This window comes from Poecilia reticulata, linkage group LG1 (assembly GCF_000633615.1).
Source record: "Poecilia reticulata strain Guanapo linkage group LG1, Guppy_female_1.0+MT, whole genome shotgun sequence".
Lineage (NCBI taxonomy): Eukaryota > Metazoa > Chordata > Actinopteri > Cyprinodontiformes > Poeciliidae > Poecilia > Poecilia reticulata.
In genome coordinates this window covers 20,412,802-20,432,859 of record NC_024331.1, presented here as the reverse complement: position 1 = coordinate 20,432,859, position 20,058 = coordinate 20,412,802, and the positions used below count along the sequence as shown (strand labels likewise).

The following is a 20,058-nucleotide window of genomic DNA, read 5'->3' as shown; positions in this document are numbered from 1 at the left end:
TTACATTTGATCAAATACCATCATAAAGAGTAATCACCATTAAATATTGTTATGATGACTAGAATTAATCAGTGCTCCAGGGATGTCTAATCAAAGACAAATCTAAACAGGTGGGTTTTTAGGCTTAATTTCAATAAACTAGTAGTGTAAATTTGTTCCAGATTTGTGGAGCATAAAAACTGAATGCTGCTTATCCATGTTGTCTTGTTCTGGGAATGCAGAATCGAAATGTTTAGCTAAGATTTATTAGCCCCCTAAAAATCCTATTTGTTGTCCAGCAACTAACACCAATGACAAATGGGTTAAATGGTTGGTTAAAGTTCAAATTATTTTAACAGCTAAAATTTACTACTCTCCAGAATTCCTTTTTGCAGTGCATAAAGACATTCGGAGATAGTCTATATATCACTTACAAAGCGCAGATCTCGGTGAACGTGTATAAATCTGCGCTCTCTTGTGAAGACTGTACGGGGCGTCGTGGTGTGGGTGGAGCCGCAGGTTCAGACGCGCTGTACCAGCTCTCACTCAGTTAGGAGGATGCCACCAGTGTGGAAACCAGCGCTAGGATGAAGAAAGCTGAAATGGACCTAAGTGCACACTCAGTCTCTTCTTTTCCTTAATACACCACAGAAGAACTCCAATATCATTTTCAGAAAATGTGATTTGATTTTTTTTGTTTTTGTTTTCTGAACAAGCATTTTTTTTTTTTTTTTTTTTTTTGAATAACACATATGTTGGTTTACTGAAAATAAACTGAAGAAACTTGGGTAATCTCCACTTTATTCATCAAAACCTCTAAAACAATTGGATGCAAATCCAGTTTAGTACCACATAAGATAGTGGCACAAATCAGTTTTTTTTTTTTTTTTTTTTGGGTGGGTGGGAGGGGGAAGTGTTGGGTCTGTGTGTATGGTTCTCTTAGGTCAAATACAGCATGGAGTGACAATGATGTTTTCATGAGAAAACTTACACTAAACTTCTCTTTATGGCGAAAAATGACTGACTCTAACTTGAGGAATAAAAGCAACCATGGGCTGTATTTTGAAACGTTCAACGTGTCCGCTCTGGAGCGCATCTTTCCCGACGACAACATCACAAAATGCGGAAACTTCACCATGGACCCGCAGGTCGTCGGCACCGGGATCTTCCTCGCCGTTTTCATTCTGGTGGCCATCGTCGGGAATATTTTGGTCATCCTGTCCGTAGTGTGCAACAAACACCTGCAGAACATCACAAACTTCTTCATCGTCAACTTGGCCATGGCAGACCTGCTGCTGAGCATCATCGTGCTGCCCTTCTCCGCATCCCTAGAGGTGCTGGGATGCTGGGTGTTCGGCCGGGTGTTCTGCAACATCTGGGCAGCTGTGGATGTGCTCTGCTGCACCGCCTCCATCCTAAGCCTCTGCATCATCTCCGTAGACCGGTACATCGGAGTGAAATACTGCCTGAAATACCCGAGCATTATGACCGAGAGGAGGGCAGTTGCTATTTTAGTGCTTGTGTGGGTGTCCTCCACGGTGATCTCCGTGGGTCCCCTCCTGGGATGGAAGGAACCTCCGCCCGAGCACGAGACCGTGTGCGGGATCACAGAGGAGCCGGGCTACGCGCTCTTCTCCTCCCTCTTCTCCTTTTACCTCCCGCTCATGGTCATCCTGATCATGTATTTCCAGGTGTACATAGTGGCCCGCAGGACCACCAAGAGTCTGGAAGCGGGAGTCAAAAGGGAGAGAAACAAGTCCGCAGAAGTTGTGCTGCGGATCCACTGCCGCAGCGTGCTGGAGGACGCGCGCTCTGCCAGCTCCAAGAACAGTAAGACTCATCCGTTCAGAAGTTCCCTGTCTGTGCGGCTCATGAAGTTCTCCCGGGAGAAAAAGGCTGCCAAAACTCTGGCCATCGTGGTGGGAATGTTCATCCTCTGCTGGCTGCCTTTCTTCTTCTTTCTGCCGTTAGGTATGTTGAAGATTTGTTATTGCTTCTTAAACGCATTTTTTTTTTTTTTATCCAGCAGCTCTTCGATTATTGAAGCCTTCCAAAGTTGTACGTGCGTTGTGTTACTCCAGACTCGTAATTCTTTGCAGAGCTGCTTAAACATTTTCTATGTCAATCTCAACGACAAACTGCAGTGCGTTTTTAGGACTGTGTAAGGTAGGCAGACATGTTTGTTTCCATTTGCCCCCCCAGCCTTCCAAAAAAATCTGTAAACTGTGTAGTGCGTGACTTTTCTCCTCTAGACAGGACTTTTTCCCCCCACTACTCCTTGAAAAAAGCCATATGGTCAGTTTGATTAGATTAGATGAAAATAGTCTGAACAAAAAAAAAGAAAAAGTCTTGTTTTAATTTTTTATAATTTGTCCTTATTTTCCTTCAGCCAGGAAAATAAGAACATTTTTCTGCTTGAAGGTGAACCTCTACCCCAGTCTGAAACATTTTGCTGCCTCTAACGAGTTTTCTACCAGCATTATTATTTACTTAGCTTCCTGCATTTTTCCATCAACACTGACTACTTTGCCTGTCCCATAGCATGACGCTGCCACCACTATGCCACACCTTGGTAATGGCATGTCCAAGACAATGTGCAGTATGTGCAGTATTCTTCCATCACTAATGCTGTCCTTGCGCAGCTTGCATGTCTTGTTAGAGTTGCAGCTGTGTTGTACTCTTTGCATTTTTAGATGATATTAAACAGTCCTCTGAAAAATCTTGAAATGATCTTTTATAACCCAATTTTGCTTGAAACTTTTCGACAACTTTCTCCCTAACATGTCAGTTATGTTTCTTGGTGTTTGTGATTCTTTGTTCACTCAGTCCTTCTCGGAACAGCTAATCTTTAAGGTTAAATTACACAAAGACTGACTAATTTTGCTGATTTGATAGCTTCTGAAGAAATTTGTTTGTGCATAGTTTTATTTAGGAGCATCATATTAAAGGGACCTGGAAACTGACACTTTTCAGATTTTAAGTTTTTAAAACATCTTTAAACCATGTATAATTTTCTTTCCATTTCACAATCATTAGGTTTTTTTGTGTGTGTGTTGGTCTGTCACACAAAATCTCACTACAATACACTGAAGTTCATAATTTAAATGTGACTAAATCTGAAAAATGGTTTGAATACTTTTGCAAAGCACTGTAAAGATGAATGCTATTTGCCGACGAGATCAAATATTTTTCTTATGAACTATGTTCACTGTTGATAATTGTTGTATTTGCCACATTTAGAGTGATTAAGCATTTTCTACCACTGATTTAGCTGAAAGTGCAGCACCGTAATTAATCAGCAAGTAACTCTAAATTAACCACAGACACTTGTAAGGTAAGGTCTCTGGTAAAATAAAAGCAAGCAAAACAGGTATCTGCTGGAATGCCTCCAGAAAGTTTATTTTGGGGGAGCACTAAAAACCCTGAAGTCGGCCACAAAAGATAATTTCATTATTTTCATTAGTATCAAGCATTTATCGCAATTATAAATGGAGCAGCAAATACATGACTCTTGCATCATTTGAACGCTAAATTCATTGCTTCTTCTTTAAGATTTTTTTATTTTTTTTTTTTACATAAAACCAGTTTTTAAAAATATTGGGGATATATAGTTTCACAGTGGAGGTAACCAATTGGATGGAAAGAGTCACTTAAAAGTGGTTTGATATGAACAACAAAAATAATCAGATTCCCTGTCTGTTTATCTGTCCTAAAACAAGAACAGAACTGAACTGTTGAGACTCCAAGAAATTTAAAAGTGGTCAAACAAGCAGCCTACTTACCAATACATCATAATTCATGCCCATAATTTTCTGAGTCTGTAGAACTTATGAGACGACTAATATAACTTGCTGGAAAGAGAAGCCAATAGACTGGCCTTCTTCAGTAATGAAGCTAAATGCTTCTAAGGCCAAAGGGCTGCAACAGCCATGTTAATAATATTTATAGGGGATTAGTTTCATATATTCGAAGCCAGAAAAGTCATGGAAAACTCCTCATATTAAATGCCACGTTCTGTTTTTAAAATGGGGTTCTTAAACAGTCTTCTTAAAAGTTTGGTAAAACATGAATATAGATTTTGCCTTGTTGCACCTTAGCACGGGGAGGGGAACAAGTTGTGTATGGAAAATTGTTTGATTTTACAAATACTTTCACTTTTTAATAAAAAAAACAACAAAAAAACAAAAGTTTGATAATATGTAATAAATACAGTGGCTTTCTGACTGAATTTTATTGAAACTACTTGAAGTTTGCATGAGGCTGTAGGCAGAATTCAATTTGGAGGCCACTGTTCATCCCAGGTACAGTCCCTTCCAGTTTGAGCTTTATATACTTGATCTTTTTTCATCATCTTTATTTGAATTTTTTGCTCAGATTTGTCTGGACTTTGGCGTTTTTTTTAAATTGGAAACACTGTTAGCATTTTCTGAAGGGAAATCTGGTGTTGTCTTCATAATAATAATAATAATAATAATAATAATAATAAACAGATTGGGGGGGCGAAAAGCAACTATTCATTGCTCTATTGATTTTTTGTTATTTTTTTCAGTTTTAATTGGTAAAAATCAATTTCCTAATGCTGATTTTACAAATGCTTTTGACCACTGCAGAGGCAGAAGACACATGCAGCATAAATGATCAAATTTTCCTTGAACTAAGACCCTGCTTACTGATGGTTTCCCTTCATATTTTGTGTGTGTGTTCATGTGTCTGCAGGGGTGCACGTGCGTGCGCGTGTGTACTTGTATATGCAACACAGAGGACCACTTTCACAACACGCAGCAACAAAGGGAGGTCATTTGTGAAAAGTGGAGAGAGGAAAGTGCTTGGGTTTGGCATAAATACAGACACTATGGAAGTCAAAGGAAAGTCCTCCGTTTGTAAAGAAGTATAAGGATGTGTGTGTGTACAACTGGTGCAACTATCAACATTTTCTGTGAGAGTAAAATGTTTTCTTTGATTTTCCTATAATTTTCTAATGAAAACTTTGTAGAAACCTTTGAAGACAAGCAGTTTGAAATGTCTCTCTTCAATGCTACAAGGATGACATTTGGGAAGTGCGATGGCACACCGGCAGAGTAACAATCCGTTTCCTATCACTGCAAAAGGCTGAAAACATGCCACTGAGGGGAATCAAACTGAAGTTTGATCAATATGTTTGATTGATTGTAAAAGCTAGTTTGAACAAATCCCAAGCATCCCATCAAGCCTTGATATCTCACTCTATTCTTACTTTAGAGCTGTTCAGCAAAGACAGGAAATTATGCAAAAACAGAAGCTGCTGCCACTGATTACATCATTTATTCAATAGAAGAGAAAATGGCAAGTGTATATCTATGCAAAGTGTTATAGAGATAATTATTTCTTGTGATTATAGATGTGTAAACACGTAAATGAGCCTTATTACAATTCCCACATCAACCAAACACTCTAGTCTTTAATAACAGGACTTCAATGATTAATCCATTTGTCTTATGAAGCACATTTAAGTTCTCAAACACTAGATTTGTGATAAAAAAACTAATAAGTTTAATATAATCTCTGTTGTTGAAATAACTGATTCCTTATGAGCCTTGATAGCTTCTAATAGGTTTTATTAATCAGAAACAGGAGTGACTAGAATATTATTTTGCAATTAGTTTGTAAAGCATAAAACCCTTCGAGCTGAAATGAAATAAACTCTTCGAGCTGCTGCCAGTCTTTGCTAGGATTCTCTTGCAAAACACATTTTAAATATCAATCGGATTTTCTTGGTGAAATAACGGTAAATACATTTTAAAAAAATCAATCTTGGTTAAAACCATCTGTTCAGCAGATCTTTTGCCACAGACGTCATTCAGTGCAGGATGGTACGCCGACTTCCTCTCAGGATTTATTTCAAAACATAACATCCCCACAGGGATTAATGACGTATCATCTTATCCCTCTCTGTGGGCCGACTGCTAAATGACTGATTGATGATTGTGGAGGATCTTGCTTACACATACTCAGTCAGACACACTGATTTTGGTCGATCGAGGAGATAATCGTTAACGAGTAACCTTTCACAGAGAGACAGAGGTGTAATTTTAGCACTCTGGGCCAACAGGGTCGTCTGTCTGCGATGATGCAAATGAGGACGTAACAGTCTGTCTCATCTTTAAATCACACAGGTTAGCTCTGATAACGCTTACCTTTAAAATGTAAATGTTTTAGACAAAGAGTTACCAAAAAAAAAATGCAGAGGAAGATATATTTTTTAAAATCGTGTTTGTCTTTACAAAAAGCTATCATTTAAAAGACTGTGCATCCTGACAAATTAAACTGGAATAATTCACCAAAAATCTTGACTATTTTTGTGATTTAATATAAAAAAAATATTGTCATCAAATAGGATTTTTGCACAGCCTCAGGATGACGTCACATGATGCAAATCCCAGAGGTTGTAAAGCAGTTTGCTTTGTAAAATATAATGCTTTTCAGACTCGAGTACCTGTGGGACTGTAACCTCTAAAAGCAGTTACTGTATATGTACAGTAAATGCCTGTACAGCGGTTGTGCTTCATTATGTCTTCTAAACACTTCTAAAAAAAAAAAAAAAAAGCACGCCACCAAAACAAAATGCCACCTCCTTCCTTGAATTGTTTATAATCTTATTTACAGGATTCCTATCTTGCACAAAACAAGATGTTCAATAACATGAGCTTTACTATGGGCTCACTTATGACAGACAATTTGCTTACAGTATACAAGGCAAGGCGAGTTTATTCACACACACACACACACACGCACACACACACACACACACACACTGTAATTTCCACTGTCTCACAGGAAGGGGAATGGCCAGAGGAGAAAAATGATTGAAAACAAGAAATACATGAATGAAAATAAAAACTAAGCATAACATATTAAAAGAAATATTTCAAACTAAATTTAAAATTGCTAAAAAGTTAAAACAAGTCAAGAACAAAGGTAAATCAATCTTTAGCCTTTGAGTGAAAACCGCAGCTTGGATTCATCTTGTTCTGAGTTTGATTTAAAGAAGCCAGAGGTTTCTGCAGGTTGCTCCAGAGCTCACTATGAAAAAAAAAACATTTAATGCTGCCTCCCTTTGTTTAGTACGGAGCCCTCTAGGAGATGGGGATTTTTTTTTTTTTTGTGTTCCCTTGCAAAACCTTTGCGTTACCTCACAATATGCTTACTGCAATATTTGCTGGTCTATTTTGCACACAGTCACAAATGCCAATTTAAAATTTCCAATATATACACGTATAAAGCACCTCAGTGAAAATGTTTATTCTTAACTCTTTGTTGCAAAAAATTGATTAAATGTTGATTTATTCACTGCATGTTTATGTCTGTTTGTGTAAGGTTGAGATGGAACTGCACATGAAAACGACCCTTTAAACCATTCAGACTACCAACCCAAAAAGGACGCAATCAAAACTGTCAGACGACTTATTACCCGGTGATAACAACTCAGAAATAGTCCAAATAGATTGAATGTATTCTTTCTTTCTTTCCTACTTATGGAACGTTTCTGTTTTTATCATTGGTTTCTATCCCAAAGAAAAACACTTAAAACTTCAGATATTTCACAACGAGATATTAAGATACATGGAAAAATCTTAAGAAAACCTTATATAGTAGCAGAAAGTACACCGTAAGAAAGGCTTACAGTATTCAATTATGCCAGATGAACTGATTAATACATTATTGCGAGAGAACGCAAAACCTGTTATGGTCCCTCACAAAACTTTTGTGAGGTAACTTAAAAGAAAAAAAAACATCCTCCATGTCCCCTAGAGGACTCCATAGTTTATATATAGACTAAACTCCATAGTTTAGTCATATATATATATATANTTAAGAGGTGGGTGAAGCCCCCCCACCTCTTACCCATCATGCTATTTATTCTGTGCCTCTCTGGCTGTGTTTATGTCTTCTCAGACAAGTGATGAAAGTACTTTTTTTTATGTATACTCTATAGCAAACAGATAAACAAATCTGTAAAAAAATACTTTTTTTCCTTACTTTACAAGGAACCCCGCAAATCCCACAGTACGATAACCTGAACCCTTTATATATATATATAAGAAAAACCATCATCTGTGTTTTTAAGTAGATAATTAAGTAGAAATTGTTAATCAATTTATAGAACAAACGCAGCATATTTTGGTACCTAATGCACTTTTAGTGAACTTCGGCTTTATTTGGTGTAACTCTACTACCAGAGGGCAGCAAAGTACTGACGTTGAATAGTGGCACTAAGTAGACATGTCACCTTGCCTCTGTGCTTGAGGTGAAGTCTCTTCACAGTGCTCTAGTCTACACATTTCTATCAGCATGCTGACTTTCTGTGTGCAGATGTGACAGATAAGAACTTTTTTATTAAATTAAATGTCTAAACTTGGACTGTTTGATAACAGAAACAGTGGAAGTGGGCCCAAGAATAAATCACTCATCGTTTTATTTCAGTGCAATAACATTAATCACCTTAAAGAAACATAAACAAATTAAATACAATTTCTCATCTGCCGCTGAAATGTACTACCAGTGCTGTGCCATCTGTTAGGAGCAACCTGATCACTGAGACGCCGCTGCTGTAAGAGAGTTATTAAGATTGACAAATATAATTCAATTGACATTTTACACTCTCCCAATATCACCACAGACGCCTGGACATTGTCTGTGTTGGTATTAGGAGACTGTTTGGCTGTCAGTCCACAGCCTGCATAACTTTTAAGAACATTCTAGACTGAAATATGTGGAATATTGTTTCCATCCTTCCACTACACAAATATGTAAATACACCATTTTTCTCTCAACTGTTACCTATAAAATAAGCAAAAATACACTCTTTTTCCCACACATTGATACAGATGCAGTATCAAAATTGTAAAGAAATTAGTTCATGTTGAGTGAAATCTAACTTTTGTTTTATGATTTCTGGCATTTTTTTGTGATCCTTGTGAGAAGTTTCAGCCTGGAACATCATTAGACCAGTCAGATGAAATATCTATAATAAATTTGAGTCTTTGGTCTATGTGTAGCCTCAATGTTGAACTCAGATCTGTAGATTAAGTGGCATTATGTTGTTTTTTTTTTCAATTTACTTTTATTATTAAGGCTACATCTCCCCACAGAACCATGGCTTTTCTGACATGTCTTGGTCCTTTGTAACAACAAACCCCCTGAAATGCATTGATACATGAAGCTTCCATGTCTCTAAGCTAAAACTGATCTAAATAACTAACAATATTTACAGCTTTAGAAAAATGAAGAGCCCACTGCACTGTACCCCATTGAAAACCTCCTGGTTATTCCATTAAATATTTATCTTTGAACTCTTCCTGAGTTAAAGCATTAGTGTTGTTGTTTCTAAATGAATATGAACTTGTTTTCTTTGCATTATTTGAGGTCTGAAGGTGCTGCATCTTTCTCACGATTTCGACCATTTCTCATTTCTGCAAATAAACACAAGATTTTCGCTTGGAATTTCAGAGACATCTTGTCACTAGTTCATAAAACAAAAGATGTTCATTTTACTCAAACATTTACATATAAAAAGTAAAATCAGAGAAATGGATCATTTTAAGGGGTTTTCTTAATTTTTTCCAGATGCGTTTATATGTAGAAACTTTACATTTGCAAGTATTCAGTCCTTAGAAGTATTTAAAAAAATATTCTGATTTGTGGCAGTGTGGTAATATAAACCGCTCTGTAGCTCAGGAGCATTCTTCTTTTACAACATATTTGTAGTTAGTAAGGTAAAGATAGTGGCATGTATTCACTGAATTCAATCAAAGTACCTGGTGACCACTTGAGACCAAGATTTGAAGGGTTAAATGAAAAAAAAAAAAAAGTGCCTCAAAATTTTAAAATTGAAAGAGATAACTCCCAAAGTGTTGCACCAGAGAGCTGTTAAGGATTATCTCTCCTCACATAAAAAGAGTCATCACAAAAACTTTCCTGAGAATCTTGACAGGTCTCCAGACTCCTGGGTGTGATTCTGTTTTTAATCAAAAGTGCTCAGGTCTTGCTTGCATTCACAGTTTGCCTCAAAAGGTAAATCTGTGTACGTACTGAAACACCAAAGTAAGATAGGATTCAACAAGGGCAGTCGCCTTGCAGACATAAAAACATGCAAACAAGTTGATAGGCAGTAAACAAGCAAAGTGGGGGGGGAAGAAAAAAAAAAGAAGAGATCAACCTGTTGTCATGGTGCTTGGCTTTGCGTCAGAGTGGTGAATCATGTGCCGTCTGCCTTGAAGGTGACGTCATTTTATTAAGAAAAATCTGTGTGAAAAACATCCCTCAATATCTCTGTTTATATTAAGTGAGCAGATCTGACTTGGCGAATATTGCTTGTCAAAGTTGAAAGTGAGATATAAATAACAGTCCCGTAAAAAAAACCCTCCTCTTGCAGGCTGTATTTTATGGTTCAGTAGATGACACATTCATCCTCTGTGCATTTGTTGGTTCACAGTGTGTTGTCGGTAGATGATATCAGAACAGCATGAGACCGTCACTATGAAAATTACATAGAAGCCATTTCCACGTAAGACAATTGAACTTCTCGGCTTGACATTAGTATGCTGCCAAGCAGCCTCTGTGTCACTGTTCAGTTCTGTGTGACATATGAAGCCTAGAATGGAGGGTTGTCAGGTTAGGTGGGGGAACAGTAAGCAATCAGAAACAAAACATTCAAGAAAATACAGTATTTTACAGCAAAACCAGATCCAAGAAAGAAACAACACCGTTTTGTTTTATGTTGTGTTCAGCGTGGAGCTGAGTTTAAAATGTTAAATACTTCCTTGTACAGGACAAATTATTTGCGGCATTTTCGTTTTCAGAAAGAAACTGCACTCTTTCCCCTTTAAAAAAAAGAGGAAAAAGTGGAGTGTACAGAATGCTACAAACATCAACACCCCATTTGTAAGAAAGCTTTTTTTTTTAATGTTTTAGTTTAATGGCAAGTAAGCATAACAAGTACCAAACCTTTTATCTGTGGACTACAGGGAACCTCAAACTACAACCTCATGACCCTCTGGAAGTATGGTGACCCAAAACAGTACACAGTCACTTATAAAGAATTACACAAATGGTCAAGAAAGTGTTACAGTACTATCACAGTGCCTTCTATTTCATTGATGTAAAGTGATACATTTTTCCGCAGTGAAAGAAAAATGATACAAAATAATTACAAATAAAAGTCTGAAAAGTGTGGTGTGCATTTGAATTCAGAGTCATTGCCTTGTATCTTTGTAACTATAGAATTTTTGCAGATTTTACTAGACTTTTCCATCAAATCCTATGGAAAAGGAGTTCCACTTCAGATAAATTGCATGGATAAACATCTGTAGATTTTGGACTTGGATGCAGGCCTGTATTTTAACTAGGCAATGTAACACAATATGTTATATGTTAGTAAATTACTAAAATAATGAACTTGTATTTTTACCCATGCATTGTTCCATCAAATTGGAACATATTCACTGTCCCACTCAAAAGAAATAATCCCTCAGCATAATGTGGCTATTGCCTTGTTTCATTGTGGGGATTGTGTGTTTACTGTGACATGCAGTGTTAACTTTTCTTCCTAGTTTGTTGCATCCCCTACATTTTTTTCCAACAGTGGGTATCTTTTCACCCCGCTTCCAAAAATAAGTTTCAATGGCTGGCCATGTTGTGGCAAGTTTACATTTGTGCCATGCTCCTAACATTTTAAGATGCTGCACCACAAAGTACAGCATCTTAAAATGCTGTACTTTGAAAATGAAATGTTCAAACTTGGGATGTTCGTAACTTGGTTGCAATTTCTCCATAACTTTCTCCCTGAGCTTTCAGCTGTGTTTACTGGACTTCATATTGCTTGTTCACTGACATTCTCTAACACAGTGGTTCCCAACGCTGGTCCTCAAGGACACAGCCATGAAGTCATTTGAACTGACGTATCTAAAACATGTAGGACATGGGGAGGCTGAGGGCTGGCGTTGAGAGCCACAGCTCTCACCAGTCTCTGAAGCTTTCACAGAACACAGCACCAGTTCACAACAAATGTCATCTCAAGGCACTTTACAAAAAAAAAAATCATTTCAATTCCATCACACATGCATTCCAATTGATTCTAGAGATCAAATATTAATGCTGTTGACCGTCTTTCACAGCTTCTCTCCTTTTCTGGGTTCCCTGTCTGCCCACTTTCCGATGCTCACGTACAGCTTTCCTAGAAAAACCTCTCTTTCCTCAGAGGTTTTGCGCAACCAAAAGTTGTTATTCAGCCGGCAGTATAACCCACTCCATGTTCCATCTAACATCTTTTCTGTCCACCATGGACGCTGCCCTAAAAAGAAACTTGGATCATCCACTGCATATGCACTTTCCCACACTGTTAATAAGCTACTTGCATCCTGAGTATCTGAGTGATTTCTGCATGTGGGTCAGGAGGCTTGCAAGGGCAGGATAGCTAGGCATGCCCATGCTTCCAAAGTTATGTAGGAAAACTTAGGATCTTTCTTTCACTTCAGCCTGGCTCCAATGAAACGGCTAAAAAACCCGCAAGTGAACTAAGATTTTTGATCGGTTGATTACTTTATTTTGAGCTTTAAAAAAAATATTCATATCATGCCTACTGTGCACATTATATCCCCAGGATTTAGTGCCAAGTTTCATGTCTGGCTACCTCATTGAATTTCCACATGTATTTTAATTTGAGTACATTTCATAAAAGTATTTTTTTTGTACAAAATAATAAGCTCCTTTATAAGTTATAGCATATACCTGAGATGTAAGACAAGAAAGTTTTATAAAAAAGGTACACAGGAAAAAAAAAATTCACTCTAACATAAATTTAACATGTAATTTTAAAAAAAGGAGATACTACTGTTTAGATTAATAAACAGTAGTATCATGGTAGTATCATGGACATTCAAGTTTTTATGTATTTCCTGTTCGTTTGGTCCTTTTGGTTTAATTCAAACACCAAAAACTCACAAAACTAATCTTGTGCTCATTGTATGCTGCTACAGGGCCAAACACCCCATAATTATTATATTCAGGCTTAAACTGTAGCTTCTATGCTTCCTCAAAAAAGGGTGTAAATACTGTGGAGCGGCTAAGTAGAAGCGTGGAATCTGTGTATCAGTTTAATGAAATGCTAGATTATAAGATTATAAGTGTAAATGAGATTTTCCCCTCCAGTTAACAACCATCTGCTACTTTCTGTTGGTCTTTTACCAAACTCCCAAGAAATATATTGACATTTGTGGAAAATGTAAAAAAAAAAACACTTTGTGGGTGGGAAAGCTTTCAAAAGACGCTACCTCAGGAAAATAAAAAAGTAAGAATTCTCTTACTGTGCAAAGATTTTGCTACAAAATTCATATTTCTTTTTGTCTCCCATCTGTTTTTCAGGTTCTTTTTTCCCAGCACTGAAACCATCGGAATCTGTGTGTAAGTTTATCTTTTGGCTGGGATACTTCAACAGCTGCATCAACCCAGTGATCTACCCCTGCTCCAGCAAAGAGTTCCAGCGGGCGTTCACTCGGCTCCTCAGATGCCAGTGTCACCAAAAGAGGAGGGTCCTGCGCCGCTTCTATGACCAGAGGTGGAGAACAGCTGTGAAGGGAATGACAAGGGATCAGATGAGGGACTACGCTGCTGGCTATCCAATGCATGAATCTTGTGGAAGGTCGTTGATACACAAGAGGAAACATTGCTCCCTGGGGTTAAAGAAATTGAGCCTGTTCTCACCCTTGCAAAAGTCCTCCTTCCAGTTCAAAGAAAAAGTGAACGATCTGTCCAATAAAATCAAAGGAGGAACAGGAAAAGGCACCCCACCTGCCCTGGGCGAGACCGATACAGTGGAAACAGTCTCTATGGGGATATACAATTCCTGTGAGCAGAGCAGTTTTCAGTTCTACGATTTGGCAGAGTGTTACGGCCTTAAAGAGACTGACATTTAGAGAGCCTCTGAGGACACTTTTAGCTATTTTCAAAGGACCCTGCTGCTCCTTCTCTCCAGACACTGATGGAGCATACTTCTATGGTCGGAAAATACAAAGAACGGCAAAACTAAGAGTGATGACTTGACACCAGCACAAACTGGACTTAACCTTCGTTTCATTGCAAGTCGTGTTTATGTGATGTGGCTAAAAAGTACAGTTTCGACTCCCTGGATTTATAATTTGTCGTTTTAACACACGTTCATGTTCCTCAGCCCATAACGTGGGTTAGTCTGTGTTGATGTATTTTGTTAAATTATATTTCTGACAGCTTCCTTGTGTTCAACTATTAGGCAACTGATGATGTGTAAAATGCAACTGTGACATCTATGACTAAAAAAAAAAAAGCTAGTAGGAGAAACAAAAATCTTTTAGCTGCTTGGAGAAAGTGTAAGCATAAAAGTCAAAAGTGCAATTTTTATTGTTGATTCAAACTGTAATATATCAGAAATATTATATTCCTTCCGAAATGTTTGTAAAGTTTATCTTCTGTTACATTTGTAGGGCAACCTGACACAAATATGTACAGCAATATGTAATTTGCCCTGCCAAGTGATCGCAAATGTGAAATAAATGTGCTTCTTTGTGTTTTGTTTTGTAATGTAATGTTTTTGTCAGATGTAAAGCAAAATAAAACGGGAGAAAAAATATTTTGAAAAAAAAAAATTGAGAAAATAATTTTTTATGCTTGACAAAAGAACACACTGTTAAATGAATCCACTGCATTTAGAAAACGTCATTGTTTGATTTGGACCTTTTTCTCTATGTTACGTCCACCAAGGGCACAACATATTTAAGGACACGAGACAAGAATGAGGGTTCAACAAAATATTTTATACTTAAACTCTCTGGAACTTTGGTTTTCTTGGTTCAGCTGCTTCTGATTTTCTGTGAAGAAAAAAGAGTCAAAAGCCCTCAGTTTCCCGTGTCCCAAAAAAAAAAAAAAAAGCAAAACCCCAAAAGTAGTAACAGAAAGTTGGACCTGGTGAGCCGATCAAACAGAAGAAAACGGAACAGCAAGGGGCCAACCCTATACAGGGCCGTCGAAGCCCCTAGTACCGGACTAAAGCAAAAAAGGAACCTAATACAAAAGAAAGATCGAAACCAGGACAACCGGTCCCACCAGGCCAAAATCACGATAAAAAAGCAAACAAACAAAAGCTAACAGAAACACCGCATGGCAGGCTGGAAACGTCAGCTGCGGCCCACAGCGACTGGACGTGCGGGCACCGCGCCTGGTGGTGGTGGAGCGAGCGGAAGCGAGTGGAAGGCGGAGATCTCAACATGCCGAAAACCAGCCTATTTATAGGCGGACCAACAGCGTCACAAATTAACGTAATCAAATGACCAAAAATAAGAAATGATCCAAACTCCAAAATATATGAACAAAAGGTCATTCAACCAAAGTCTATAAGAAAGCAAAGAAAAGAAAGACAAAAATCATAATGTGCCCGAAGCACATAACACTCTATAAGAGTATTCTTTTTTTTTTTTTAAATAAAGGTCATGCTTCGTATGTTTTGTAAATCGTTCTTAAAAAAAAACTAATTAAACGTACAATCTCTGCACACTTTAAATGGCTGTGCACAACTATTGTAGTTGGAGTTGATATATGTTCAACTGGTTGCCGTTTTGTTCTAAACTAAAGAGCTACTTCATTGTTTTAATGAGAATCTTTATTACGATTGTGCACACAACAAATGGCAGCACAGAAATAAAACAATGGCTAGTGAAAATTAAGAACAGTCATCAAATGTAAAAATAAAACGTTCATATTTGGTTTCTAGAGTCTTTCCATAAATAAGGGGAAACCCTGGAAGGAAGGGCTGTCAGCTGGCCTTTTCACGAGAACTACCACTGTGTTCATCTGTGTGCAACTGCTGCACCCCTTATCCATTCACTTAACTACTTTCCAAACACGAATTGTATTCATAAAACTTTTCAAGAGAGGTTTACACAGTAAGGGGTATGTAGCGTTTACTCAGCCAACACGTTTGCTGGACCCCCAACCCGATCTAATGGGATCTGATGACATCTGTTGGTAGCAGATCCCACTACACAATCCAGATTGCCGGTATTTGCCCAAAATTCAGAGATAAATGCAGAGGATAAAGAAGGGTAAGAAAAACTAGACACAGCCAGAATCAGGATATATTTTTAGAGGTTTTTCCTCATATTTACTCACTCATTCCTGAAAAAATAAAGCGGAGAAAGGAAAAAAACTTTTCAAAGTTTTTTACCAACTCGTGTTAGAAAAGTCATCCGCAGCCATATGTTGATTCCGCTTTCACAGCTTGCAGTTACATGACGCATCAGAGGCAGCCAAAGTGACAGCCTGCCCAGACTCCTAATTGTGAACTGACAGCTTTGATCCTGTTTTAACTATGATACGACTCTGAGTAAGGCTCAGCCTTAATAAACAGACTGCAGCTGGTGGCTGACTATTTTGAGAAGGACTAATTTGCAGTGCAATCTGGGCACTCGGTGTCTAGGATTAAGCTACAATTTACATTAGGAGGCAGTATACAGAGGAACACAGACCTTCAAGTTATGTTTTCGAAAGCCAATTTTTTTTTCACTGACTACCTTACTGCATGCAATGTTAGACATAAAGTGAATTGTGCTTTCAACATTTAGAAGCTGTCAGCAGATGTACATGTAGCATCACACAAAACCACCTTCTTGTTTTTATAGCTTGCAATTAATTAGGCTTTTTTAAATCAGTGAATCAAGTTTATTTGTATAGCAACAAGGCAGTTCAAAGTGTTCACATCATGAAAACATAAAAAACATCATAAACACATCATACAGTCACCAATTATGAAACCAGTAACGGACATTGCATTTTGTCAAGTGCCATCATTAAAATCATCAATACACATCAAAATTAATGTTCCATTAATGACTATTAATTTTAGTCAGTATGTTTAGAATGCACATGTATCTTGTGTATTAATTTAAAACATTTGAAAGAGAAACAAAAGCTGTCTTTAGAACACAATAAATAAATAAACAAACAGATAAATTAGGACTTTCTCTTTTTTTACAACACACTCCGAGTTGCTGTTTCCTGACTGCATAAGGAAACTACAAGCAGTGTGCTCAGCTACATTTTACAGGTTTGTTTGATTTATCTAGATAATTACTTTGGTTATCATTATAAAGAATTTGTTGTTACATAGTTATGTGTAGTTTATGTTTCAAAAATCAGTTTCACGTCTTCTATTCACCTTAATCCTTTAGTAATATCAAGTTTCAAGCCAATTAATCCTTGTATACCCTCACATGGCTTTCTGTTGATCCATAGGTGAATGGTGTAAATAAGCACAACGTGCTTATAAACTACAAAACCAACAATACATTCTTTGTTTTTCACAGAACAATATGTAATTTGTTTTAATGAAAAACGGGCCAAAAATAAACTGAATTGTATTTTCCATTTAGATTCATACCAGTACCATTAAATGCTCACTGCTGCAAATTAAAATAGAACAGAACGGAATAGAAACTTTATCATCTTAAATTGACTTTAGTAAAACATGACATTGTTCATTTACATTAGTCTATAAACTAAAGATAAAATATGAAAACTTTTTTTTTTCTACATGGCAGAACAATATTGAAAGCATTTACATTTCATATCAGACAAAATCAATTTTAAAAAAGTTCACCATACACATTGCCTGCAGCTTACAACAGTGTGCAGAACTCAATGTGTGCAATGGTAACCATGATCAACTGAAACTTTTCATGAGAGAAACACAAAAACCTTTTACTGTTCACATTTAGAAAGAAAAAATGACAGTTTGAAACCTGTTCTCAGAAAGATTTGTTTGCAAAACTTTAAAGGACTTTAATTAAAGTTTAATCAAAATATTTAAGGTTTAGGTAGCCTCTACCTAGTGGTGGAGATAGACATTTTTTATGGAGGTGGCCAGGCTGGGACTGCTGTCCTCTCAGGGGTCTGGCTAGTGTACTAGAGTTCAATTTTTGCAAATAATATCAGCCAAACCTCTTACTTGAGGTTTTTATAACTCCACGGAACATGCACAGATACCTTAATTTCACAATAACTCACGACATTAGTTTTTCTCTTTCTTGGAATGCGACAACTCCATTCCAGACGATATTCCAGGCAGACACACCCTGCAGCTGAGAAACATGAGGAATGCCCTACGAAAGCAGCGATTGAAAAATCCATACAGGAAAGGATTTAAAGATGAGTTTATATATCCCAACCAGAGAAAAACATCCCAGACAACCCCTTCGGTGGTGTACTCAATGAACGGATCCACAATGTTGACAGTGAAGAAAGGCATCCAGAAGATAAGGAAAACTCCCATTATGATACCTAAAGTTTTTGCAGCCTTTCCTTCCCTCTTCATAGTATTGCGGTGTCTTTTTTTCTTGCTTGAGTCTTTGCCCACTCCAGCAGCCATTTGGCTTTCCATGGCACTAATCTGCTTGGCCTGTCGCTTTGCAGCTTTGAAGATCTTCCAATATGCCACGAGCATAATAGCCATAGGCAAGTAAAAGGCTACCAAAGAGGCCATGACAGCATAAATGCGGCTGACCAAGAACACACACAGGTCTGAAGGAATAAAGATGTCAACATCAGCAACGTGAAGATCTAGCATTATGGGGCCAAACGAAATGAGCATAGGAACAGTCCAACAAATGGCAATGAGCAGAGCTACATGACTGTTGGACATCTTTAGGGAGTAAACCAGGGGATTGCAGACTGCATAATACCGATCAAAGGCAATGCAGCTGAGATGGAATATAGAGGCAGTGCACAGCATGACATCTAGGCTGGAGTGAAGCCTACAAAAAAGAGGACCAAAGAACCAACATCCCTCCACAGTCCGAATCATGCTAAAAGGCATCACCAGCAGCCCAACAAGGCAGTCAGCCACTGCAAGGGACAAAACAAAAGAATTTGTTGGAGACTGTAGCTGTTTAAAGTAGGAAATAGACAAGACAACCAAGAAGTTGCCCACGACAGTGCAGCCTGTGCCAACTGAGAGGAAGGCATACAGGAAAATCCGTGAGATCTGGCTCCTCAGTGTGGCGCATGACGGTAGTTCAACAGGAAGAGAAGTGTTATAATTTCCAGGCCATGCCAGGCTGCTGTTCTCCATGATCTGCTCAAATCTGTCAAAACACACATTCACATGTGAATACAGAAACACCTGGAAAAATACATTCAGATAATTTTTATTTTACATTAGCCAAAATATGAGCTTTGGCCTCATATGGGCATAAACTCCATAAAGCATCTATGTAGTATTGTGAAGAGGAAGATGGAAAAAAAAAACAGAACCAACAAAGCAGATGAGCTGAAGGCCAATATTACAGCAACCTGGGCTTCCTTAACACCTCCGCAGAGCCATATAATGATCGCCTCCATGTAACGCTCCACTGATGCAGTAATACTTGCAAAAAGACCTCTGGCCAAGTATTCGCTACAAATGCTCTACAGTACAAAGACGTACTAATCAATAGGCTGGCATTTTTGTGTTAAAGTCCTTTTTATTAGTTTTACGTAATATTCCAGTATTCGGAAAAACTACACTTTGGTTTTTCAATTGGTGGAAAGAGCTTGGACTTTATCATTTACTGACATTGTGTATATGGAGTTGTCCTCTGACCCTCATCTCTATGTGAATACACAATTTTTTCAGGTCTGAGTGAACTTTAACTACAGTTCAGTGCATGAATAGCATTGAAGTTCTCTTGTTAATGTGGCTATCTGCAATTATTAAACAAAGCATCATTGTTTTTCCTCCCCTGCAAATTGCTTTGCAAAACATATATAAGAGCCTAATATATTTTAAAAAGGTAATATTTGACAAAACATTTTGTTATTTCCTTCTGGCAATTAAAAATATATCGAAATAGTTTACAAAATCTATTTTTATCTCTTGGCATTAGTGCCTGTTGTGTGTGAATTATTGTAGAAACAGTTTATGGATGATGCTGACAGAAACAAGAATAGACCATACAAACATGTTTCAAGCGTCAATTAAAACAGCTATCTGCCTCTTCTTAGCCAATGGTACTAAGAATAGCAATCACAAGCTTTTATATA

At 37.6% G+C, this 20,058-nt stretch overlaps 2 protein-coding genes across 2 annotated transcripts in view; one reads left to right on the top strand and one right to left on the bottom strand.

Moving 5' to 3' along the window:
* Positions 1–902: 902 nt before the first annotated feature.
* adra1d (adrenoceptor alpha 1D) lies at positions 903–14,300 on the top strand. Its single transcript, XM_008413673.2, has 2 exons — positions 903–1,950; positions 13,378–14,300. The coding sequence occupies exons 1-2, from the start codon at positions 957–959 to the stop codon at positions 13,926–13,928; spliced, it is 1,545 nt and encodes a 514-aa protein (XP_008411895.1). The 5' UTR covers positions 903–956; the 3' UTR covers positions 13,929–14,300.
* Positions 14,301–16,804: 2,504 nt separating this feature from the next.
* LOC103467537 (5-hydroxytryptamine receptor 4) overlaps positions 16,805–20,058 on the bottom strand; it is a 3,993-nt gene continuing 739 nt past the window's right edge. The window contains exon 2 of the mRNA XM_074186850.1: positions 16,805–19,121. Within this exon, the coding sequence (XP_074042951.1) occupies positions 18,050–19,108 (1,059 nt within the window). The 5' untranslated portion in view covers positions 19,109–19,121 and the 3' untranslated portion in view covers positions 16,805–18,049. The remainder of the gene's footprint in view (positions 19,122–20,058) is intronic.